General features: G+C 35.4%; 1 protein-coding gene across 1 annotated transcript; it reads left to right on the top strand.

Annotated features, from left to right (window-relative positions):
- LOC129253700 (uncharacterized) lies at window positions 1-26,609 on the top strand. Its single transcript, XM_064106823.1, has 12 exons — window positions 1-283; window positions 596-707; window positions 5,051-5,144; window positions 10,787-10,841; window positions 13,796-13,936; window positions 17,723-17,883; window positions 18,382-18,486; window positions 19,141-19,283; window positions 20,655-20,826; window positions 21,036-21,148; window positions 23,943-24,027; window positions 24,436-26,609. The coding sequence occupies exons 1-12, from the start codon at window positions 277-279 to the stop codon at window positions 24,490-24,492; spliced, it is 1,245 nt and encodes a 414-aa protein (XP_063962893.1). The 5' UTR covers window positions 1-276; the 3' UTR covers window positions 24,493-26,609.

The raw sequence follows: 26,609 nt of genomic DNA, 5'->3' as shown, positions 1-26,609 counted from the left end.
ATTATTGAGGGTGTTGGGTTGATAACAGGTCTAAAGAATACCACTGCTACAAACAGACTATGCAAGGGTAAAGCCATAGTCACACTGGTGATACTGACTCCAGACCAACCAAAGGTATTACCTTTATCTCCAATGACATACTATCTGTCGGTTATGTTGGTGAGACTGGGTGTATTGATCAGCTTGGACCAGTGACAAACCATGGAGTCATTACCATGTATGTAACATTAATGCAGCATACATGAATCAGGAAAGTGGGAGGTTAGACTTCTCTGCATGAATGGTATGGGTTTGAGTTTGTTCTATACGAGAGGAATCACTGTCCACAGGAAACATCATGGACCAAGCTTGTAAAAGAACAGAAGGAGAATTCATCGTAGGCAACTGAATCAAGTAATATCTGTTATAAAGATGGAATGTTATCTGGATAAGTTTTCTTGCATATGATTTCTACTTATATTTTATGAAACCAGCAGTCATGGTAAGAGCACTTTGTAACCATCTGAGTGGTAGAAAATAAGAGCTTTCCGGTTTATCATCTTCTTAGTTGATATTGAAAGTAATGTTCTTTTTTATTTTCTTGTCTTTTGTGCAGGACTAAATACAATCAGCAAGAAGCTTGGTCTGAGACTGCTAGCACCACGGAAGAAGATCAATGTCCTTCTAATTGGTAATCACTCAGCAGGAAAGAGTTCCTTTATCAATTGGTAAGAGTATCTTCTTTCCTCTGGGGTTGTTTCTCTTTATGGTCGCTCAATACGACCAATGTATTGCTGTTCTGAATTAGTAGCAATAGATTATGCCTGTAAGAATTCTTTTTTAAATCAGTAATTGGCTTGATTTGCTTTTAGTCAAATTAGTGTCAATTTAGATGTATTCACAATTCTCTGTTACAAATTCAATATGGTATAATAATTGCACAGAAATAGGATTGGTTCATGCTAAGTTATAAGATTCCTGTAAATAAAATGTCAATTTTACTGTTGCTAAACCAGATATTAAATGTGGTGATCACAAGGGATTTTATGCTTTTGCTCCACACACAGAATTTTTTTTTTTTTACAAAATGTTTCCTTCAGTATAATTTACTGAATTGGCTTTTCATAGGCATGTAGATAATGTTCCAATGAGAAAGATGGGTCTCTTCTAAAATCTCTGAAAGAAAAATAAAGAAGGAAAAATCAAATCTTTATAATTGAATGGAATTAATGGTAGTGCAAACCAAAGCCATACAATCAAATTAATTATTATTTGTCTGGTGATATACATGTGGATTCATCTAGTTATGTTTATGATTTGTCTCCTTACATTGACCACTTATATGGTTTACCATTACATGATGCATGCTTTTTCTCGTTTGGTTTGACTTTGAGGTATACTTTAAATTTATCTCAATTATAAAATGATACCATGAATAAAAGCCATTATCATCTATATAGAGCATTTTAGCCATACATTAAAGACGCGCATTTTGGTCTGCATCAATTGCCTGTGCAGTATCAGAACATACAGTATCCCTAAAATGACCGAAATCCGACAAATATCCCATAAGCTCCTGTACAAAATTTACCATTGAGTATGAGACCATATTCAACAGTCTAGTGTGCATGCGCAAATTTGTGAAATATCCTGCACGTACCACAATGAAAGCAATGCGATGTGCAGCATAGATCACAATTACGCTCAATTACGTCATAATGTTCTACATGTAAGTCGCATGTCAATGACCAAAATTGATCCTAAAGTGATGATGCCATAATGTGATAAGTGATATGACTTGTAAAATCAAATTTCTCCCTTTTTTTTGGGGGGGGGGTGTATAAATGATAATTATATTGGTTGGCTTTATTTCCTGAAATACCAGAAATATTCCACTCGTTAGGGCCAATATTCCATTCATCTGTGATTGGAATATTTTATAATTTATCTGGAAGATTTTCCCAAACTCTTGGAATATTTCTGGTATTACATTCTGAGCCATCAAATATAATATGAAAATCTCTCAACAAAAAACACCATTTTATTTTTAGGTAAAGCTCTATTTTTTTTTTCGTTGATAACTATATTTTCAATTGATTGCTGTATTGTGGTTTCATGACATTTCAGCACACTTGTTATTTCTCATAGTTCAGAGAGATTTGAGAGTAGTAACATGGCCACCATAATGTTCCATCCCAAGGAAGAGTAATCTCCTTATCGTGGGATAGTGGCTAAAGTTAATAGTTTGAAAATTAGAATATGGACAGAACTTCATTTTCTAGATTACCAAGTCCTTTAAAATGAAAAATCCCAACAATTTGAGATGAGGAATAAACACTCAATTATAATGTTTTGGTATACAAGTGTGTGAGGGTATTGTCTAGATTGGCTTTTCATAGAGATGGCATCAAGGTGGAGTTAGGATGTTTTATGAAATGGCCCTGGCTTCTGTATCAGAATCAATGAATGAATTTCTCAATGGAATAACAAAAAGATCCAGAAAAAACAAAAAGTTAACTTGATATGATCATATACATGTATGCTACCGAGAAGGGTCTATGATATGATGATAAATGTGTTCTCCCTGATATCTTGACATTAAGTGCATGCCATACAGAAAGTAAAGCATGAACTTGTGAAGTATATCAGGTCAATCCTTGTTTGTAGGTTAAGGCCGATGCAAGGAGGGTCAATATATTAAGGACAGTATTCAAGATAGCATGACCTGTAATGTAGGCCATACTGGTTCATAAAGATGTTTGTGGTTTCTCCGTATTTTCTAGATGACCTATATCAGGTAATTGTAAGGTGTTCCAGTTGGTATTGTTCTCTTTCAAATAAATAAGGGGTTTCTCTTTTTTTTCTTCTTCTGTAGGTCTTTTGATTCTGTAGAAACTCGCCACCCTTGTATCTAAGGGAATGAATGTTGGTGAACGGAATGACCACAGGCCTTGTCTTTGGGTACTCTTGGTCTTCCATTCCCCTCCTCCATCAAATATTAGCAATGACCTGCTTTCACTCTGATTGAACAAGCAAGGATGGCCCAAGGTTGTCTCAGATCAGCTCTGAGATGCCCCTAGCATGTCTACAGTGCATTATTTTGCTTCCAATTTTTGTAATGCCTTCTTTCAACATGATGAAAGTAGAGCATTACACAAGTATGCCCCAGACCCCTCCCTGAAAATATATTTATTTGGTTTTCATTTTACGCCAAAGCAGATGACCATTGACAATGCTGAGGTCAAGTAATAGAAAACAGACAGTATGCTTGAGGTAACACAGACAAGCCTTGAGTTGGCCTGAATTGAATGGTCAAGGCTGTATGAGGTCTACCTGATGACCAATTCCACCTAGTCTGATTAGACAGGCAATGTTTTCATGAGCTGATTCAAAGACTATGCAGAGAATACAAGGAGGGGTAAACCACTGCCTTTAAGTTTGATAACCCTGATAGCAGATGGATATTTGCGTAGCAGATCATATGATCATTGAGTATATATTGACTTGAGATTAGACTAGAGATTTTAATGATACAGTTCCAGAGATTGCTTCAACAATTTAAGGTCTGATGAAAGAGACTATAATTTGGCAATGGCTAGTTCACAGCTAGCCATTGGCCAAACTGTGATGGTCAGTATTGCATTGCCTGGTAGTACACAGCTTCATGGCATATCCGCTCTCTCATTTAATATTCTTTTGTAATACTTTGTCTGGCAGCATTCTCTGTAGGAGCACTAGACATTGGTCAGTTCTTGCATTGACCGCCGAGGGGCGCTGTACAGCTGCATTGAGCTATGCATGCATCCAGTTGGTCAGTGTGTATGTCCCCTGGACAAGAGTTTAGTTGAGTAGCAAGGCCATGTGAGGTTTGTGTCTACAGGAGAGCGAGGCTGGCTCAAGGCTCTCTCAGGTCAAAGCCTTTTAGGTGATGAAGATTATTAATCAAAAAATGCAAACTGACCATGTGACCAGGGCCATGAACGTGATTGGAGGACCCCTCACAGACTTTTGTTTTGTTACGTAGAGATATAGGCGGGAACTTCTGCTTATTTTAGTCTTTCGTATTGTGTAGAGCTTGAAGTGTGGTCACTCCATGCTTTTGCTTTGGCATGTATTGCATGGGATGCTTCGGCCATATCGGTTGGCCATTGCGGTAGCGATAGTGGAGCAACATAATCTTTCCTTTTCAACATTTTTGTTCCTTCTAAGGGCTTGATCTGTTACCACAACCTTGGTGCTTCATTAGTGCAAGTGCTTGGATCAACTTGACCTGAAGTAAATTATCCCAGGTGCTGAGATAATTGTTACATCTCTTTTTATTTACAAGTGCCTTTGTCTTCTGCTTGGAGTTTTTGGATGGGTAATTGAGGAGACAACGCCCATTTCATTTTCGGATGTAGCTTTACGATCGTTACAGGAATACTTTGCCTGGTCTTTTTATGATGTTGCGGAAATGAGATAATCATCCGTGGCCATCATGTTTTCAAGTTCAAGACTATGCTGAAATACTATCTTGTATTGTTGTCGTCATTGATTTAGGATGACAGGGATATTCTGTAATAACGGTATGAATGTGTTATTAGTTCAAACGTTTTATGCTGTTTCCCTAATTTGATTTTATTTCCATGTATCCAAATCACTTTCATTTTAGGAACCCTTTTTATTCTCTTGTTATAATTTCTTAAATGAATTGCATAAGATCAATCATTAATGAAACTATCAAAGAATGATTAATGCCTTTGACTAACACAATTCTTAAATATTTATAAATAAGCATTTTTTAATGTTCATCAGTAGTTTTCATCAGGGATGATGATAATGTTTTGATGACAATGTGATATCAGATTTAGTATTGTATAATAGACTTTGTATGTTGAGTAAAGGATATACAAAACTATGCATTTAATATCTTGATAATTGAGCTATATTATGCATTTGTTTCCCTTATCTCTCTGCCTCTCCCACTTTTAATCTCACTATTTTTTTCTATGTCTGCCTCACTCCTGTTTTTCTTTTTATTTTGCTTCCCTGACTCACAACTTTTTATGTTTTTTCTGTTTTTTTTCTGTAGGTATGTTGAAGAACATGTCCAAAGGACAGGAGTTGCCATCGAGACCCAAGGTTTCTCCTTCATCACTAGTGGACGTAAACGGGAGTCACTCACTGTAAGAATTGTCACCCCCTTTCTCTCTTTATGAGCATGCAGCAACATTTTCTTTCATTTACAATATGTCCAGAGGGCCTGAAATCCACCAGTTAAGAATTTTCTTTTACTCTCCACTCTTGATTTATAGATTTGGATTGTCTATAATTGTGGAACTATAATTCCCTTTGGTCAAATCTTTAGTCATCTGCAACATTGTCATAGCAATATTAGGGTCTTTGAGGAAATTGGGGTGAAACCCAATAGCACTTTTTTTTGCCTTAATTTCTTTTCATATTCGCCTTCACTGCTGTTAAGCATTAAACCAAGAAAGTATGAATCTTTTTAAAACTTAATTTTGTATTGTGAAAGCAATACCCTTGGTAGTATAAAAAAATTAGATCATTTTTCAGAATCCTCCCGTTCATAGCATTATTTTGCGTGGAATCTTAACAGTTGGGCAGACCATGGAAACTGCGGCTGGGTCATATGGAAATAGTGAAATGGACATTGTCTGTTGTTAGCTACCAACCAGCGCTCTGACCATTCTAGCGATCATCCTATTGGTCACTTTCCAGCGTGGGGTCAGTCTAGCTCAGAATGACTTGTGTGAGTCCATTAGCAATCGTCCAGGCTTTTCTGAGTGATAGGAATGAGTGAGCAACTGACCATTGGCTAGGATTGTCCAGCTAATGGTCAGTAAGCCACTCCCTCTGCTGAATGAATAATTAACCGGTAATGAAGGTCAGGTTTTCAATAGGTGATGACAAATTAGTGCAGTAACCTTTACCACATTTTTTGCCCTCATTCTTGATACCATTTTTGCCTCTTTCATTAAGTTTTACTCAAGGGCATTAATTTAGTCAAAATCTTTACAAAACTGCCCCCAAATCCATGTAGAAAGAGATTATTGGGAGTTTTATAATTGGTATCTTTTTCATCCAATTTCATCAGTTTTTTTTAAATACTCGTAAAAATAAAAACCATGAATTTGTGCTATCAAATCCATTTCATATTGACTTTCCTTGATGCATTATGACTAAAGCCGAGGATCGGTCTCATTTTAGATGAAAAAAGGCTGTTTCTGAAAACAGCAAATCAACAACATTTAAACTAGATTTTTTAAAATCACATTGAAGGATAATATCTTTACATGTATTTGTACCAGTTTTAAAATCCAAGCTTTTAATATTTTATTGATTTACTTTTTAAAAGTTCCTTCCCTATTGCTTGCATTATTTGAAGGGGATGCATCCACATCTATTACAATTATTTAGCAAATATGATCTAGTGATGTATGTGATTGGTATCTTTAATACTTCTCACATGTTTATGTTTGGATTTATTTAGCCATTTCTGAACAAATTATGCACAAACTATGTCACCTGACTTTTAAATTGGTAGTCCTCTTCTGGGATGTTAGTCTTTAAATCCCAGATTTTTCCAAAGTTTTATAAAAATTTCATGATTTTTTAAGTGACATATCATTATTGTGGGATGAATTTTTGAGGTGCCCGAGTACGTTCACTTACCACTATACTGCAAACCTAATACTAATCACGCTCTTCATTAAAAAAATTTGAAAAAAAGAACATCAGCCAATCTGTATATGGTAAAAAAAAATGGCTTCGTTTAATGATGACAAGATGTTATTAAGAGGGTTCTAGACAACTTTTCTGTGTTTTATAAACCATCTAGAACACTTTTTAACATCAGTAACATTCAGAAACATTTAATTTTGAATTTTTCTCTTCATAATGCCTTTACGTATATCAAAGTTTGCGCCAGATTGCACACTCTGAAAGATTTCTAAAATTCCACACTGTTGGGGGGGGGGGGGCACCTTCTCCCCTTCCCCTCATTTTATGGTATATCATATCATTTCTAATTTCATTATGGGGGGGGGCTATCTACCTAATCCCTGCTCTTCATTCCAGCTGACTCCACTGTACTACATCCTACCCCACCCCCCCCCCACCCAACAAAAAAAGACTTGACATGTAAAATGCTGAAGAGGGATTATCTTATATTAAACGATTCTATATCAGGGTGACTGAGATAAATGTCCTTGCCTTTATATGTATCATTTGGCTGAGTAGCAGTATGGATAACAGAGAAACCTGATTTACATAAATGTCTTTAATGTTTGCTGGCCAAAATGACCCCCCCCCCCCCTTCAATGCAAACTGATCATCAAGGTTGTCTGGCTGGCTGGTCAGAAAGATAGCTGGCCTGGACTGTCACTGGACATTGCACTATATAGCTATCCATTATATCATGACTGGCATGTAATGTCAAGCAACTGGACGAATCCATTTAAATGCCCCAACCAAGGATAGGGGAGACTTATTCACAGAGCGCAGGGGTAATTTGTGCCATGTTTCTATGTGTATTTCCTATTGATATAATTGATGTAAGGGATAAATTAAACAATGAGATGTAATAGATTGGTTCATTGCAGACACCTGTTGTAAATCATGATAGTTGGGCATCTTAGATTTGATTTCAGACATCTTCGATCTTAATTAGATACAACATTTGTATTTTTTTCAAGTTAAGCTTGTGCCCATCAAAAGTTTTCAGGGGCATTTGCACATTGCTGATAAAGGGTCTAGATGCCTTATTAAGATGCCTGATAAACGGGTAAACACGTTTTAATAGACCGCGCCATGTCCTGACGAAAAGGGGATGGGAAGGGGGTAGAAAAGTGGGGATGGTATTCATCAATAAGAAAATAAAACCAAATAAAAAAAATATGGCATATGGAATGATGGCAATTTCTTCTGTAGCCATCATTCTTCCAATGATAATAATTAGAACAAATCACATGCACAAATGCAGAAACTTTGTAAAAAAAAACAGCAATAATCGGGAATCTCTATTCGGCTAGATAATAATTTGTGTTTACAGTGTATGAGGATAGCACAGCATAATTTGGCCAAATAGCCTGTAAAGCTCAATATTAAATTAGAATTGATATACAGAATCTTATCTTTAAATTGACAATCGACATTACCTTTAACAAAAAACCATAAACAGCAACATATTTAGTAAACCCGATTTTCCTCTCATTTGATCATGCATGTAAAGGCACATCTACAATCAGACTAGTTCTTGCATCATGTCAAGATCTTTGGACTGACTGCTTTACGGTAGCCAGTAAAATGTCTCACTGGGCTCACCTTTGTATCAGAATTTGACAAAAGTCATTCCCATAATTCCTCCCATTACCTCAGTAGGAGCGTCTAAATAAGAACAAGTAATTTTTTCACCCTGGCTTGGTTGGGACTAGGTAGTCAGAAAAGTGTCTTTTAAGACGGGGCCTAGATGTGCAGACAGAAATATATTGTAAAGTTTATGCATTTACTGCCTAGTGTTCTTTGGCAAGGTGTTGATTCACACTTTTCTACACTCCACCCAGGTGCTAAATAGGTACTCGGGGAAGATGCACAAGCCCATGTAGTATGCCTAGCAATTGAATCTTGAAACTTGTTGGAATGCTCCCAGGGGAGTGGAAAAGTGCAGGTTTGCTATGTTCTAAGTACAAAAATCCATTATTTTATGGTCCTTTTGATTTTCTGTGTGCATTTGCATTACAAGTGTAAAGGGATGGCTTGTACAATGTAGAATAAGGAAGCTACATCATTCTATTTTCACAATTCAGTAGTTTGATGATAAGAGGTAGCCACCAAACTCCTCGTCATCCATACTAAAATGCAGTCAGACCATCAAGACCAACTCCAAACTGAACGATGGTATGTCATTGCTTTGGTTGGTCTGAAGTAGGTTTTGCTCATATGGCTATGGCATTATCATTGTTGCCTCCAGACAAGTATTTATCACCCACAAGGATAGACAATCGTGATTATACATGCCCCTCTTACAGTAATCCAACAAACACCCCTTCTTTAGATAATAGATCAACCTCACCTGTCAATCATTGAACAAACAGCCAATCAGGAGATAGAATTGGACCTTCATGCACCAATGGGAAAGACATTTTTTCAATGATATTATTACATTAAGAGGAGTGGGAATGGGTCATTTTTCATTATCTTGAGCAGGAAGTAAGATAGAATCATAATTTTTATAAAAATAAAACCTTAAAAGAAGAAAATGAATTTATGCTCTAAAATTAAATCCTTGAAATCAGTTTATTACATGTAGAGGATGGAACCAAGGCTGAAATCAAATTACATGTTTGTCCATGATGTAACAGTGGAGGCGACTTAATAAAAAAGGCTAGAACATGTTTCTATTCAGTCAAACACTGGCAAAGAATGTTTTACTGTCAGTACTATATTTTTAAAGTAATGCATGTACTGGAATGGTGATCAAAACTTTTTTGGGGAATAAGGCCTCGTTAAATCTAATTGTACTTGAGTAGAATTACAATGTTTCATTGGGCTTTTATACAATTGTATTTATACTTCATTTTCACTGCTTTCTTTGTGTTAAGCTTCAGTAGAAGATTCTGCAAAATTCTGACAAAGTGTTTCATTAATTTATGTTCTAGTGACTGGATGAAAATACACCCTCTCCATGTAACTCGCTCTCCTAACACATAAGGTTGGATTAGTCTTGCCATAGGGTGAATTTGATACACTTAGGCAAACATGTTTTCCATTCTACTGCTTCTGTAAGGAGCTCCACAATGGACGGAGCTGAAGCAGAAAACTCGCTTTCATAGTTCATGTATTTTATTTTGCTTTATGTTAGATTATGATGAAGGTTTGAAAGATGGTAGTGTAAATTAAAATATACTTCGCGAGTCTTGGGACTGTTTAACAAGTAAATGAGACATAAGGTAGCGTAACAGTTATCGAACTTATTTTACTGCCTTTGCAATATGTGCATATACTGTAACGTCAGCTTTACCGATGCTTTTTAATCTGTGCTCAAATGGGAGGATTATTTTGAGGCAAGGATTCTGGTAGAAAGATTTAATAAGTAGAGGCTCTTACATTTGTTAAGAGGAAGTAAGGGAGGAATGCACCAAAGAAGGATATCATGTACACATATTGAGTGGCTATCTGAGCACTTTAAAACACCATTGTATTTAAAGGTTTTAAAGATCATTGTGATCTAGATTTGAAAGCTTATAGAAACTTCTCATTTGAAAAGCGCCATGTGTTCATTGAATGAAAACATGGAGAATTTGCATAGGTTTTCCCCAGAATGCATTGTGATACAAAAATTCAAATACACTTAAAGAACAATGTGATATGCAATCACAAGTTTAAAAATACAGATTACAAAAAAATGTATTTACAATAATTGTTTGGTTGCAAAATTAATGCTTACATAATGTTATCTTTTACTTTTTTCTCATTTGTTATCTAACACAGTGGATATTTACATAAATTTCTTTGATATTTTTTTAGAATAGACAAAGATAATTCTAACCACACATTTGCACTGAAATCTTTATCTTTCATAAAATGAATGAATTCCTTACTGCCCAGTCCTATTGAAGTTTTTAAATGGAAAATGTAATGAAATACTGTCTCATTGGAATTATCATTATTACATGAAACTGAAATATTCTTGACACACCCTTAATCAGCTTTTGTGAGGAAGGTTACATAGGTGTGCGTATGTGCAAGCTATGAAGCTGATTTTGCTATCAAACCCAAACATCTTTCATATTTTATCTTTATACAGGGAAATGCCACTCTCCATCTTTACCCACACTTCAAGGAGCTGGCCAAATTGGAAGGTGAGTTTTTTTTAAAACCATCACAATGTGACTTATAGCAGGATGTTATGAGGACGTCAAGAGGAAGCAGCAGTTGGATCCATACTATCCAGTATATGTACACTTCATCTGCATGCTGATATGTTAATGTTGAGACTCAATAGCTATCAGCTGCCCGGTGAAGTGTATAGAAACTGGTTACATGCATCAGGAATTCTCCCTATCTCAATCGAGATGTTGGTTGGTATGGTTGAATCACTCAGAAAATATGTTTATCGTTTTATGACACACTTCTTGACTTGAATAAATTAAGTACATGTTGATCTTTTATATTGTATAATGGGATTCACTGGGAGTGTTTCGGTGGCTGGTATATACTGTATGTTAGCATATAGAGAACACTGTCAAGGTGATGTTTAGTTTGTATCTAAATCCATTGAGAAAGTTTCTTATTTGATCTTTTATTCTACAAATTAGCAACATCAATATATTTCATTACTGCATTTTTCTTTTTGAATTACCAATATTAAAATAATTGCAGATTGATGAAATGTTTTAAATTTGTGAATTAGCATATGTCAAAACAGTATTTTTCTTTTTTGAGGGGGGGGGGGTGTTAATCCTGTTGCTAATTCACAGATTTTTGTGATTATTCTTCAAGGTCATGCATGCACATGCATGTTTAAATCATTAAAAACTTTAACGGGCCCAAATATTGGTAATGTGAATGGTTTCATCAAAAAGATACTGGCCAGCCCAGTCTTGAGCTAGATTGGAAAGGAATTTGAAGCACATTGCCAAATATATATTAATCATCGATTATCATTGCACTTCCTTGAATCTAGATATCATGAATGAATCACAACTGGGAACTGTAATTTCATTAATTCTCAGAAGTAAAGATCCAACAGACAATATCAAGGTTAAATTAATACCAGTTGAACCATGAAAGTTGCACTTTTGAACTTGACTGAATTACACTATTCAGCTTTTTGTTTGACAACCACCAAAAGACTGGTGGGTTATACTTTCCACCCCGGGAGTGCGTCTCTGTTTACATAATGTCTGCAGGATTGGAGGGTGGTTGAATTATAAAATGGTTCTTCCTAGTGGCAGACTTTTAGTCTGGTATGATTGGCGGTCTGTCTTATATTATGTCTTTTGAACCAATTGTTGTCTTGACAGATACTCGCTATTGTGATATCACCATTCAAATATGGCATGCTGTTTTAGGATGTGGCTTGCCACATGAGAATGTTACAAATTAAGGATGTTAAATGTTTGACTAATACCAACTTCCCTCTTGCTTGGGGGATTCATTTCTGAAAAGTAAGAATGATAAAGAAGCTAGAAGTCAATAGAAAACCAATCTTGGTGCCGCTTTTCTGACGGCGGCGGCTGTATCAACATTGAATTCTTAACCAAGGATAAGTTTTTGAAATGTCATAACTGTGATGGTATATGGACTTATTTCAAGAAACTGCGGGAGTTTCAGGTCACATGACCAAGTTCAAAGGTCATTTAGGGTCAATGAATCTAAACCTTGTTGTGTGTATGGGCCTATTTAATGAAACTTTGACACAAGGGTAATTAATCAAGTATTACCAATCATCTGACATGAGTTGCAGATCATATTTTCAAGGTCAAAGGTCATTTAGGGTCAACAAGCTTTGACTGTTGTGTTATCAATATAAACAAATCAAACAAAGTTAAGATTTTGTATTTTCAAGATTTTGCAAGTAGGCTATAACTCATAATTCCATTTAACTTTCATATTGGCTAATGGTAATCATGTATTGGCAATTGGAAAATGTAATTTCAGGTCAGTGGGCAAAGGCCATGCCAAAAGCTTCTCACTGTGATGAAAATTTGGGCCAGCCCCCCCCCCCCCCCAAAAAAAAAAAAAAAAAAAAAAATGTATAGAATGAAATAACATGTATAAATAAAAATGAAAAATTGCAGCCAGTCATGCATCCATTGCCTTGTGATTTTGGCTAGCTAATATGTTTGTGCCCTTTCCCATCAAAGTTAAGTCAGCTTTGGTCAGACCTGAACCACCACTTTGCTTGGCCCACATTTTTAGAGAGGCAAAATGTTTTGGCTGATGAGAAGGCTCTAAATGGGAAAGTTATGCACTTTCTTGTAGCTTACCACACCACCAGGACATTGCCAACATAATTTATGTATTATTTTACAGTGTATTTTTAAAAAAAAACCCTCTAAAAATGAGCGTTGTTTTGATGAGGACTTGAGTCATCTTGGAGACCAGTAACTTGATTGTCTTCTGCTCTACGCTGCTACATCTAGTTGCATTGTGACTTCTGTTTCAGGGAAATGCAGCATGATGTAGTGGTGTAGCTCAGTAAGACCAGTTCATCCAGATAGATGAGTATATCCTCTTCTTCTTCATTCAATTATATCTGAGGATTTTTAGAATCTGTAATACTAGTGATAATTCAACTATTTCCAGTCAGGTCAATCCAGTGACTTTGAGGCCAGATGTTTTGACTTACCTGTAGAGTAATATACTTGATCTCACTTTAGGAACTATATATATTTGTGGTGTAATGCTGAATATAAATCATTCCTGGTTTCTAAAAGTCTGTTCTAATAATTATATTAAGTTAACAGACATTTGTTCACATTGTTGATACTGTATGATACAGTATGAACAGTCAAACTTCACCATGTGAAGGACTTTAAGAAAAATATATATTATCTTATTTTTAGTAACCATTGTTATAGACCACCCTGTTAATTTTATGGTCATTGTTTACACTAAGCTCTGTCCCCTGAAATGTATATTTTATGATCTACTAAATGAAGTTTGCACAATTATGAAACCTGGATGTTAGTACTGTCCAATTGCTGGGTCATTAGTTCCCTGAAAGTTTTTTTTACTATGCTAATTGCCTAACCATGTTTCAAGTGTGTTTCCTTTACCATAACCCACTATGTTTCCATCCTATGTACAGGAGTGGTGGAATACTTGAACACTGAAGTGATCACATCTAAGCAGAAGAAGTTTAGTCTGGTTACCTTTGTAGACACACCAGGGTTAGTGGATGGTGATATGAAGTATCCCTTTGATGTGGAGCAGGCTATCTTATGGCTAGGTAAATCAATAAATATTGTCTTAGTATTTGAAACAAGGGTAGCATAGCTTGAAAAACTCTTGATTATACTAATTAAAGTCATAACAAGGTTTGTATTAAAGTGCTTTATGAATTGGGCACAAAGGTTGCTTTTATGAAACATCTTTCCAATCATTCACTGACAACTGTTATAAACATACCAGCTACATATTGGTACTAGTACCATCCAAAGGAAAAAATGCATGAGCAAATCGACTTACTTTAATTTATAAAGTTTTATTCTTTTAAAATACGCATAGGCCTCAATAATCCTATCAATAGAAATGTCACATTTTCATTCTATCTGAATCTGAGTATGTGGGATTGGTGTGGGGGAATTAATTTTAGAAAATGTATGTGACAAATTCTTGATTTAGAAATCAAATGTTGAATATCAGCAATCCAATTCACTGTATTCCTGCATACATCATTTAAAGTCATTCCTATGTGGAAGATACATTTCCATTATCATTGTAGGTTTGTTTGATTATTGAGTCAATGTACGTCATTTCTGCTTTCTTTAGACTGTGACGCAATTGAGATTAGTTGGTTCAACACCCACTGACAAAGACCAGACACCAAAGATAGAGAGAGAGAGGGGGTGACTGAATGGGAGAGACAATAGGAGAGATTGAAATTTGCAAGAAACTTATTTGAAATTGATTGAAAATTCAGTTGCAATTCTTGTAATTGATTGAGCACCATATCATCCTTAATATTGCAGGAGTAGACTTTTTAATAATCTAGGAAGTAGACAAGTGATTGATTGCTAATTTGCTATTGATTACAAGTAACTTACCTGTACAATGTCTACATGTACAGGAAGGGTGAGGAGGGGAGGAGATAAAAGGGGTGAAAAGACAGGTGTGTGGTGAGATACTCACTCTATATCTGCAGCAGAAATGAAACATTCTAAAATTGTCCATTAGTAACACTAGGCATGAATCATCAAAGATTAAGATTTATCAATGAAACATACACTTATAAAGAGATCGCTAGACACTTCTTGACTATCGGGTTGTCCCTGCCCGAGATAGACGAGGCAACTGGGACGATCTCCAACGAACGGCACCACCTCCAGAGGTCCGCGGCAAGCGTGTCGAGGGAGCTTGACCGTGTGCCGCCCTGCTGGTTTATGTAATCTGCAACAGACCTGTTGTCTGTGCGGATTAATACAGTTCGGCCTACCAGCTTGTGCTGGAAGTGTCGGAGGGAGTTGCGCACACCTCGCATCTCCAGCACTTTTATGGCTTGCCCAGAGCCACAAATGACGTGTGGGTACATGGGGCTAGGCTGTGTCAGATGTCAGCCGGGAGGGGGATCCTTAACTGCAGCGAATCAATGCCAGGCTTGTAATGGCGAAGACGATGCCTCTGGAATGGCCTCATGTGTAGGCGACAATCTGATAAAATGTCGACTAGACTGGACATGTAACCCAACAGTCGTAGCCAGACACGGGCCCTCACGTGGCTGCGTCCCTGGAGGTAGCGAGCGAGGGACATGATCGACCATACCTTGTCGGAACTGGGCGGGGCGATCTGGTTTGGAATGTCGGCGCCCAAGTAATTGGGAATGCGGGAGGGAGTAAGCTCTGATTTCTAACACCTAACTCCTGAGTTACCCGAAGGAGTAGGGCGAGGTGAGAGAGAAGCTTCACCTTGGAGTCTGTGACTAGATGCCAGTCGTCTGAGACATGTTGCCAAGCAAGGCGAGGGGCCTGTGGGAGGGACTCAAGTAGATGTATCCAGTTATCTCGTAATTAAGAAAATCTGGGGCTAGGCTGCATCGGAGCCTGTGGGTCAGCAATATGATATAGAGGAGTAAAATAAGAATATAGTTATTTTGTGGCAAGAATAGATGAGAGTAAAAGATTGGTGAGATTGTGGTTATCTAGTGCATTTTGCTTGGAAGGTGTGATTTCATAATCAAATACTATGCAGACAGTACCAAAATATTGCTTTTGGGCTGCTTAATTCATAAATTAACGCTTTGTTTCAAGCATTATTGATAGAAGTCAAAAGTTGTGAATAATCACAAGTCTAGTTACAGGAGAAGAAAGAGGTTACTTCTGGTTAATAAGCTGAAAGATACTTTTCAGCATTTTTAGTGAAGTAAATTATTTTTATTTGTTTCATATTTCTTTCAAGGAAGATCAAAAGTCTAGTCTGCTTGGATAAATTTCAATTCAGTTCAATTCAATTCTTTATTTCATTTCCATTCAACATGTTCAAACATAATACAAAGTAATAGAAATCGGATACGATTTTACAGATGAACATTCTTATCTCATAAAAAAAAACTATTTCAACTTTTTGCCAAATGTATCTAATGAATATATTTCCTCTTGGTAACCTAACTTCCTCAGATGTGAATGTTATTCTCTCGGTTGCTTCAAACTCTAATACGACTGCAATGTGATTACATGTATATTTCATCCTTGGCACCAAGATGAAACATTAGATGTGTTATGTGGGTGAGGTTTTTGCCATTTGACAGTTATTAGCATTTTTGAGGGGGCGTGTGTGTATGGATTGGTTGGAGTTTGGTTGGAGATTGCATGCATCTATTTACATCTGTGCTGTGTGACGATAGAGCTATTTGGATGATGGTACTTACAGTAGATGGCGGAGCGTCGGGAAGGCTGGGGAAGGTTTCAAGCTACTACATGTATTCTTTGATCTGTTTGTTGGATTCATTCCAGAGTCGTCTCTAACATTTTCTATCCCATGTTGCATCTATTTCTTTTGTTTTTCTATTTCTCTCTTTATCCTAAGGGTTATTCATGCCTCTATTTTTTCTCATTTTCTTGCCACCTCCCTCTTCCCCTCTCCCTTCTATATCTCTCTTCCCCTTTACCTCAATAGCTTACACTCTACCTACCTCTCATTGATTCTTTCTCTTTCACCTCTTCCCTATTCTGTCTCCCTCCTCTTCTCCCTCCCTCTCACTCTCTCTCTATCTATCCATCCATCCCTCCCTTGATTCTTTCTCTTTCAGTTCTACCTCTTCTATCTCCCTCTATCTATCCATCTCTTGATTCTTTCTTCCCCTCTATGCCTCCTATTCTGGTCCGTCTGTTCACATCTAGTCTCTGTTCCATAGTTTTTCAATCATGTATTAAATTAAAAAGAATTGTTGGTTTGCTCTTTAGATCAAAACCAGAAACTCTTTACATCAATCAACTGGCACACGGGATACCATTCCTTCTACAATAATTTGTTGACCATTCAAACATGGCAGTAGCAACGATAATCAGCATTACATTATATTTCTTTTGATTTGTTGAATGTCAGTCGACAATCATAGTCTGGTATAATCTGCTCTAAGTCATAGATCAATGATTCATTTACCAGCTCTGTGTACATGTTAACCCAGATATAAATGATCTGGGATGATCTGACACATGATTATGACAATTGATATAGACTCATTGGCATTTAGCACCATCATAACACCTGGAACAATTGGATTTGAACACCTAGTATACATTTTGCATTAGCACCTTGCTAATTATCTACTACTATATGAACATCTGTGACAAAACTTTGGTTTTTATGACACCAAAGTGACACCTTTTTCCACCCAACTGATATGATATATGTGCTGGGATTAGAAGTCCCAATTAATACTCTTCATTGATAACAGTCTGAAGCTTATTTATCAGATTTTCTTAATGTGAGAATTAATATAATGAATATTTCTTTCTTTAATTCTCACTAGAATCAGAATAATCAATTTCTCTTAATCCACCTTTCTCTCACTCTATAGGTGACCTCGCTGATCTGATCTTTGTGTTCTTTGACCCCATTGGTCAAGCTCTGTGTAAACGGACAATGAACCTGGTTGAGAAGCTGAATGAGAAACATGCTGACCGGGTCAAGTTCTATCTTACGAAGGCTGATGAGGCTGGACATGAGAGTGACAGACAGGTAAGATGATGTTGTCAATCTCCAAGTTCTACCTGAATATCTCTTTACAGGTTAGGTGACATGAAATATAAACTACCAAAACACTTCTGCTCAAAAGATACACAAGTAAAACCAAATCCATTTGATTGTGAATTGTGAATCTGATGTTTCTTTCAGTTAAATTCATGGACCATATGAAAACAAAATGAAAATTTCATTTGTACATTTCACCCTATTGTGGGACCTATCTGAAAGTATTTATTTCTGCTTTATAGTTCATACAAAAGTCCTCTGAAAATCTACCAAGATTGTATTGGCTTGACTATTTCATGTAATGAGGTAAGAATGGAGAAAAATGGGGGTTGGATGGATGTTCAGGATGAGTACTCTTCAGCAGTATCCAAAATAAAATCAGAATGGAAAGGTTTCTTGAAGAGTCTTAATGAGAAAAGCATTCTGAATGATTAATCTGTAACATTATTTGTGAAATACTATTTTTTAACTGTTTCCTACATGCAGCGTGTACTCATGCAGATTGTCCAGGAGCTATGTAAGAGACCTGGTTTAAACCGAGCCGGCTTCAACATGCCAACGATATACATCCCAACATTATCATCAGGAAAGGTATGATATCAACACTTGTCTTGGGACAGAATTAGAAATCATAACTGAGGTCATATACTTAAAAGTGTTGGGATGAGCCTAGGGACATATAAGATACAATTTAAATTAGTTTTATCAAATTGACACAATGTCTCATATATAATGAGGATGCTCAAACTATGAATAGAATATGCGAAATACACTGCTGATATTCCTTCAATTTGATATTTTGATGAAAGGGTTTTTTTTTTTAAACTATTGACAGAATAATTTTTTTTTATTAAGTCATCATCACTAAAAACAAATTCAGCTCGTCCTAGCAGGAATATTGCTCAGTGTTTTTGCTCTTTATCCTCCCATTTTTGCATACACCAAATCATAGGAAATGAAGAAAAGCTGCCTTGGAAAATGCTAAGTGGGATTTTCTCCTAGTGCTTTTGTGGATCAGGGCAATGTTCTTGTCTTGTTTGCAATTTTCAGACAAGTGTTAAAATCTACTGAAATCCTTTAATCTTGATTGGTTGAGATCAAATTCATCAGTGAAATCGATGCATTTGATTGGCCGAGAGCAAATTTGTCATTTAAAATTTTTGACAAGCCATTACCTAAAATGAATGAATGTGTAATGTTTTGACTTGAAATTAAATGATTTTTCATTCATTTCTGACCTTTTAGAGTCGATGTGTGAACCAGATAGAGGAGGTGTGTAAGGATATAGAAAAAACAATCAAACAAACCATTCAGAACTCACTCAATACTCTAGAGACTGATTGTGAACACATCTCAAAAATCATTGATGATAAGCTAGATGAAGACAGGTAAGTAGTTTCCCATCTCATGTTTCTGTAATCCGTGATACTTGTTGATCTGGATTAAGGATTACACAAACATGTAATTGTGCTCTTTATTCTGCATACCAGGGAGGTACAATAAACCATTCTTAAGCAAGGTTTTGAAATTTGCAATTCTCGCTACCCCAAATAGGAACAAAAATCTCATAATGCGCGAGACGAGATAATTTTCACTCCGTCGGGTCGTCATTACCACTTCCGGTTCAGAGTCATGCTCGCGCGAGGTTCGCGATACTGAGTTTTCCACCACGCTGAAATCGATGCCAATCAGCGTAATATGTACAGATTATAATACTTTTTATTCAATTTGGATTATAAATAAAAATGAAAAATATATTTCACGTGAAAATAATTTTTATTCATGTTTTTATTTGGTTATAAAAAAATTAAACAAATAATGAATATCTTAAAATTTTGCATTTAGCGACCAGCCTGACATCACGATCGTATTCGACTAGACGCTAAATATATACAGCATTCATTCCGTTCAATTTTTTGTCGACCACAAAATGGATAAAAAATCAGTTTCGGAACTTTAAAAAATCTTAACTGACAGAGGAATACCTTACAATGGAAAGCTTCGGGCAGAATTAGTGACTTAATTAAGCAGAAAAGGCCGTTAAACTGTAATCGTGAAAGAGAGGGTTGTGATCACGAACTTTCCGAGCGAAAGCAGCGTTGTGTTGTGCATGACGGCACTGTTGATCTGAATGGCAAAACAGTGCATTGGACTTCCGAACAGGAAGTTGTAATACCGAAAAGCTATCCCATAATGCAATGCGCGTTACAGGGATTTTCCCGGATCTCGGGGAAATCGCTATTTGGGGTAGCGAGAATTGATTACAAATCATTATTTTACAATACCTGTGACTAGATACAACAAATTGTTGATTAAGTTTAATTGTAAGTCTATATAGCAAACCATGTACAAAAATACAATTGTAAACACCATCTGATGATACATGTATAGGCTAATATGTATCAGAACATTGAATGAATTGACCTGTCTGTATACCACTGATCATTTCCTCAGATTCAGAGTGTGATGTCACTCCAATGACTTTTGATATTCTTTGATTTTTGAGAAACCTCACTTCCCATAATGTTCACATACCATAGTTTTCTTCTGTGTACGATCTGCCCTTATCAATTCATACATCTATAAAATATTTCTTTTCATGATCTATGATTATTGAATGAAAAAAGTGAACATGAAATGGGTCATTGTCCTTGTTAAATAGTTTACAATGCTGAAAAGAGAAGTCAGATTAAGCTCCATTAGTATTTCAAATTTTTATTTTTGAATAACCTAGTCTCTTTATTTTGTATTCTTCATAGGCAAGCAAATTCCTACAACTTCCGAGCTAAGGGTAAATCATTGATCTTCTACGCCCTTGGATTGTTGCTTCCATTTCTTCTCTTCATTAACTTCTTGGCCAGTACCGTGTCTGATGAGTTTACATCAGGATTACTAGGAGAAGATGGAGCTACCATGCTGAAATCATACCTGGTAAATAAGATTCTGGGTGATGAGGGTGGGTGGGGTGGAATGGTTATCTTTGATGTTGATATATCAGTATCGGTGGCGATGATGGTAGTGATAATGGTGAATTGGTCAATGATGATGTCAATGTTGATGATTTTGTTGAGGATGATGATGATGACGATGATGATTGATGATGATAAATGTTATCATATTTATTTTTTTATCTTTTTCAGAGTCCTATAGGAGGTATTTGGCATACTATTCCTATTGAGTATCATCTACATGCTATGATTGGTATAGCTCTTATATGCTTCCTCCTTCTTCTCTTTGCTAAGCTGTCAACAAGGTGGGTATATAGATTTAACATCCAGGGTCATGAATCCCTTGGCCCGTATTCCAGGGAGCAGTTTTAGGAAACAAATAGTGTTTTTCACTGACTATTATTAAGTGCCAAAATCTTTGCATCTGTTTAGCTCAGTACTAATTTATCAGTGAAAATCACCTTTTATTTCATGAAGCTCTCCCCTGGTCTTCAGTATAATTCTAATCTTAAGTTGTAGTTTAGCTATGGATAGCCAATTGCGACAATAATCACTAACATTAGACGTTAAATTCGTCAGCACATTCGGTGCTCAATTGTTGATAATTGTCTAGAAATGGTAACTAAGATAGTGAAATTTACCATTAAAATATGGAGAAAAGATGGTTAACAAACTTCCAATATAAACAAATATATGGAACTAGACTTCAGTATATATGAGCTTTCAAAACACTTGGGATTAAGGAACTTTTGTTTTCTTTTCATCTTCATCATAGATAGTTAAATATAATTTTAAATGCTGTAAATAGATGTTGTGCTCCTCTAATATCTTATTTGAGAATAGTCAAAACTTGTTAGAGCAGTCACCTCTTTATTAGTCTACCTACCAATAATGATTACTAAAATCAGTTTCTATTGAAGCACATAATGTGTATAAGAATCTGTCTATAGAATCAAAATGAGATCCAGACAGACAGCTAGCTATTCACCTGTTAATGACTTCCTGTTTAAATGTTAAGGGAGGCCCCCTGCTGTTGCTATATCCAGAACGTTATCATTCCCCATTCATGTAATGCAATATGCTGGCCTGGCATAACACATTAAATCAATTTATGCTATTATGTCATTATGTCTGGGTTTGAATGAGGACTTTATATGCATCAACTACTTCTTGGTGTGAAAAAGAACAAGTCTAGCAGATATACAGTATTTGCTCTATGTATTGAAAGATATCAATATCTGATAAGCACATCTTAGGTTTTATGTCAACCATTATGCCCTATGATAGAATCTACATACTGTTATTATGTAGCAGGTGATAGTCTAATGTTATTTGTTTTGTGTGGAATTGATATGATTATGAAAGAATTTGGTAGTCTATAAATAGACTAGCTCAGACTGGTTTACATTAGAGACTCATAGCTATTTATTATGTCTCTTTCATTTCCTGTTATGCAATGTGGAGGAGGGGGGTGTTTTGTATGAAATACTGCAGTATTGCAGAAGTAGGTAATAATGACAGTTTCATTTCCTCCCTGGAATATTCTGAATTAAACTGAAATAACTTGCAATAAAGCCTACATATGTTGCTTTGTCTAGTGAGCCTCTGGCATGTTTAATATACATAGAATTAAAAATTTCATACAAACACTACCCCCCACCCCCCCCCCCTCATTGTATAATCTATAAATAACAAGTGTAATGCACTTTTCTGTTCAATTTAGACAATAGGCTTGCTTTGATAATATGTTTACAAATATAAATTGTTATTTGCTATTTATTAGAATGTAAGTCAGACATGTATCCCCATGTTTAATTCTTTTATCTTTTTTTGTATATTTAAGCCTCCTTTAGAAACCACTAACACTATAGACAGACTAATGGATGTGTTTTAAGTGTTGGTAGGGGAATGAACATATAGAAATGCAACAAAAGACTGATGAAATTTCCTCCTCCTTCATACTCCCAGGTACAAGGATGTTTAGAATATGGGCGTTGCTCTTATTTGTCAATCTACCATGTGAATTCGGATTTATTTCTAATTCTGATAAAGGATTAAAAGATTGATTGCTTTGTTATGATTCTAAACATCCATGTACCTGGGAGTATGACCGGGGGGGGGGGGGGGGGGGGGGAATTTAATCTGTCTTTTATTGTATATCAAGGACTCTAAGCCCTCTTTTAAGTCCTTGTCCTCATCAATATTTCAAATCCCAGGATTGTTGAGCATCTAGTTTTGGCTAAATCAAGTGCAATCTCATTTCACACAATCCCTGAAATTTCTTATTGCGTTGGCGGTTGGAATTGTATAATTGTAATGCAATCTCTAATAAATCAGATTCCAGACTAATTTTTTGAATTTCCTGCATAATTATGAACAGACAGGATATTCATACCCAATTAAGTAAGAAGTTAAGACCAATTAAAGAAATATCTTATTAAATAAACGCCTTTAGAAAGTATCATCTATGCATTCTTGGTAGTACACTGTACTTGGTACTATTGTATTTATAAACCCATAATACATGAAAATTTTTCCATTATGGAAATGGCCATGGGAATCTTGATTTGGATTAGCTACGGAGCTCCATTACCATGGTTATTGCCATAATGGCAAAGTTATCCTATGTATACAGTAGAACCTTGGATTGGATTGTGGAGGCACTCATTCGTCCTCCAGAGTTGTATGTAAGATTAAGTTTTAGTTGGGTACCGGGTATGTGTCTTTATATAGAGACATAAGTTTTCTCGGAGATTCTGAGCATGACTTTTCAGGGTTTTTTTCCCCCAATGTATGAAAGTACAAATTGAATGTTCTATTGTATATGTGTAATCTGATATATGAAATAATGCCACTTTCTATGATGTACAATTCTTGAATACCCAGGGTGCTTGTTAATGCCGTCCTATCCTGGCGTATTGGTTCAAATATTCACTCTGACGAATGGTTGCATGAAAAAAATTCCTTTTCACCTTAAATGACATATTAATGATTTTTAAGTCTGTATTTATGTAACATTCCTCTGGTAATCAATGACAAAGTGTTAAACCTGATAATGGTTATTAATCAGTTGTTTTATATATTGTCATCATAATACAGATTAAAGCCTACATTGACTCGTAAAGAGAAGAGGTACTTCAGTGAACAGAGAGAGTATGTACAGAAACAAGTAAAGGGAGCAAAGGTAAGATATCAATCAGTATGTAATAATAATAAAAAAAATATTTTATTTACCCAGGGTTCTCCAGCAGTCCCTGCATAATATAACATACTATAATTACCCTTCTCCAATCTAAATGCTGAGGAAGAAGGCAGAAGGTCCCATGTTTATATCTATAGTATGACTTGGTCTTGTTTGAACCCATAACCTATCATTTATGAGACCGAGTCACCCCATATCTGGTATCATCTGCACATTGAAGTAGGCACTTGCAATGGAAGAACCCACAGGGCTCATAATACCCAAATGAGGCCAAATTAGTTTTACATGCTTTATTAGGTGTGGTAGAAAAAATAGCACTTTTTGTATTCATTGTTGCAGTCTTTAATTACAATTGTCTTTTTATTTTTTGTTTGTCTCTTTGTTCTCCAGGAGAAGTTGTACTCAGAATACCTGAACCAATGTGTAGCTATCTCTGACCTAAGCTAAAGGACCATCTCTATACACCAACAGAGTACTAATAATGTCTACCTTGTAATATAAACAAACCATGGTATTACAAATCACAATCACGGCATCTAAATAAGAATGTAATAATAAACTGCAGTTGTATTGATTGGATATATAGATGAAGGGCCATGAAGTAACACTTTGAAAGATAGTGATAGATGATAATTAAGGTTTTCATAGCGCACTTTTTATCTTAATTAGATGCTTAAGGCACTCAAAGCAAATTTACAACAACAAAATTGTTAGCTTACTGATTAATGAAGATGTGAATTTGGAATTAATTTTAAGTTCATATTTTACAATTTCATTATTTGAAATTATGAATTGATTAAAATAGAAGCACTTATGATAGCTTAATGTATGAAATTATGCTGCATATGATTATTTAGCCTCCCTTTATAAGTTAATTCTGTATGATATCCCTAGCTATGTGGTCTAACCAGGGTCGAGAGTTTAAACACAGATCAAAAATCTAAAAAGAATCAGAGAACTTCAAATCTTCTTGATAACCATTTGAAACAAACAGATGTAAGTGAATTATTGGATAGACCTTGTCAAGTTCTCAGGTAGTAAATTGCTTCTACTATTTGCAAAGAAGTACCATATGTTTAACAAGTTAGATTCATTAACAAATGATTTGTTTTGAAATAGATTTTTATTTTGTTCAATAAATACTTGGTCAAGCCAATTTGAAAAATTGATCTGAATATTTGGTTGATTTGAATTTGTTAAGTAAACTTGCATAAAATATAAAATATAATGAATTGTACGATTACAATGGTATAAAGGACTGATGTTGTCAATTCTTCTTTTAATAGCAATTCCAGAGACCTCTTATCATGCCATCAAATTTGAGACCAAATGTTTAAATAAATGATCTGTAACTTTGGATATTTGTATAAAAAATAGAATATTGTATTTATCAGTTGTGGTTTATTCGATATTCCATGAATTAAAAAAGACTATCACAATATTACAAGTTATAAAATTATATTGCTATCAACTTTGAAAGAGGTAATGTTCAACTTTATCAGATTATGATTTAAGCATTAACAGTTTTGCAATGGAATTTTTAAAAAGCAAGATGATAATCATTTGAATTAAATTGAATGTTTGTCATATCACATTTCTTAAGATAATTAAATAATTTGAGAATTTTCTTTAGTATTAGAAACTGAAGGGAGGAGGGTTTGTGAGTAATATAATATTATTTTTCAATATTTTGTGCAGTATAATACAGTTATGTATTCTTGACAGCGCAAAAATAATTTTTAAAGTCTGTATATGATAAGAAACATTATAGATGTAAAATATTTTTTTCTTAAAGTGACATGCCTGGGATAAAATGTTTGTCGTAGCAAGTTCAGTTTGAAAATCACCATGATTGTTTAATTTTCCATAAAAACGCCAAGTGCCTCTTATTATCTGAAGTATTTTGTACAGAGAAAACTATTGATAAAGTATATTCCTTCTCATTATTGTAATCTCCAGCTATCATTTTTTTAAGATATCAATTTACCATACTTTTGTGTGGGTCAATCAGCATTTGAAAATGACAATCCAATCTTTCAAAGTTAATTGCTTTTTATTTAAAAAATCAGGAATTATGACCTATTTCAGTTGGAATTTGGAGAATGATGTTCTATACAGGTTACAGAAAAAAAAACTGTCTATAAGATTACTTTCTCAATGTATTGGCTATGGGAACTGGGTCATCCCTGTCCATGTAATTTGAGTATTCAGTAGTGACTGAGTGACTATTAATCTCCAAACGTTTTATTTCCAACTACAATGTACCTTAAAATCTCTAGCTGTGTAGGTTTTCCAGTTGATGTGTGTGATTTGCTTATTTGTAGATGAACTTTTTTTTCTTGCCCATGTCAAATTGCACTTTACAAAACTATCAGCAGTATAAGAATGAGTTATTTTGCCTATTGTAATGTTCCAACTGCAATCTGATAATATTATTTGATAATCATTTTTTTTAAGTTTGACTGCCTCAAGAACTGTATCCCTGTTGCCTCAAATCTGAAATCATCTGTAGGTCATTACTTCAATGCACAAGAATGAAATTAAAGTCCGTGATAGAGAAAAAA

This window comes from Lytechinus pictus, chromosome 2, assembly GCF_037042905.1.
Source record: "Lytechinus pictus isolate F3 Inbred chromosome 2, Lp3.0, whole genome shotgun sequence".
NCBI lineage: Eukaryota > Metazoa > Echinodermata > Echinoidea > Temnopleuroida > Toxopneustidae > Lytechinus > Lytechinus pictus.
This window is presented reverse-complemented; position numbering and strand designations above follow the sequence as displayed.

Excerpts from the sequence above, each read along its gene's own strand:
- LOC129253700 (XM_064106823.1), top strand. Across the intron at positions 13,937-17,722 it reads GCAGGCTATCTTATGGCTAG|GTGACCTCGCTGATCTGATC; the intron begins GTAAATCAATAA and ends CTCACTCTATAG. Across the intron at positions 21,149-23,942 it reads TTTGCTAAGCTGTCAACAAG|ATTAAAGCCTACATTGACTC; the intron begins GTGGGTATATAG and ends ATCATAATACAG.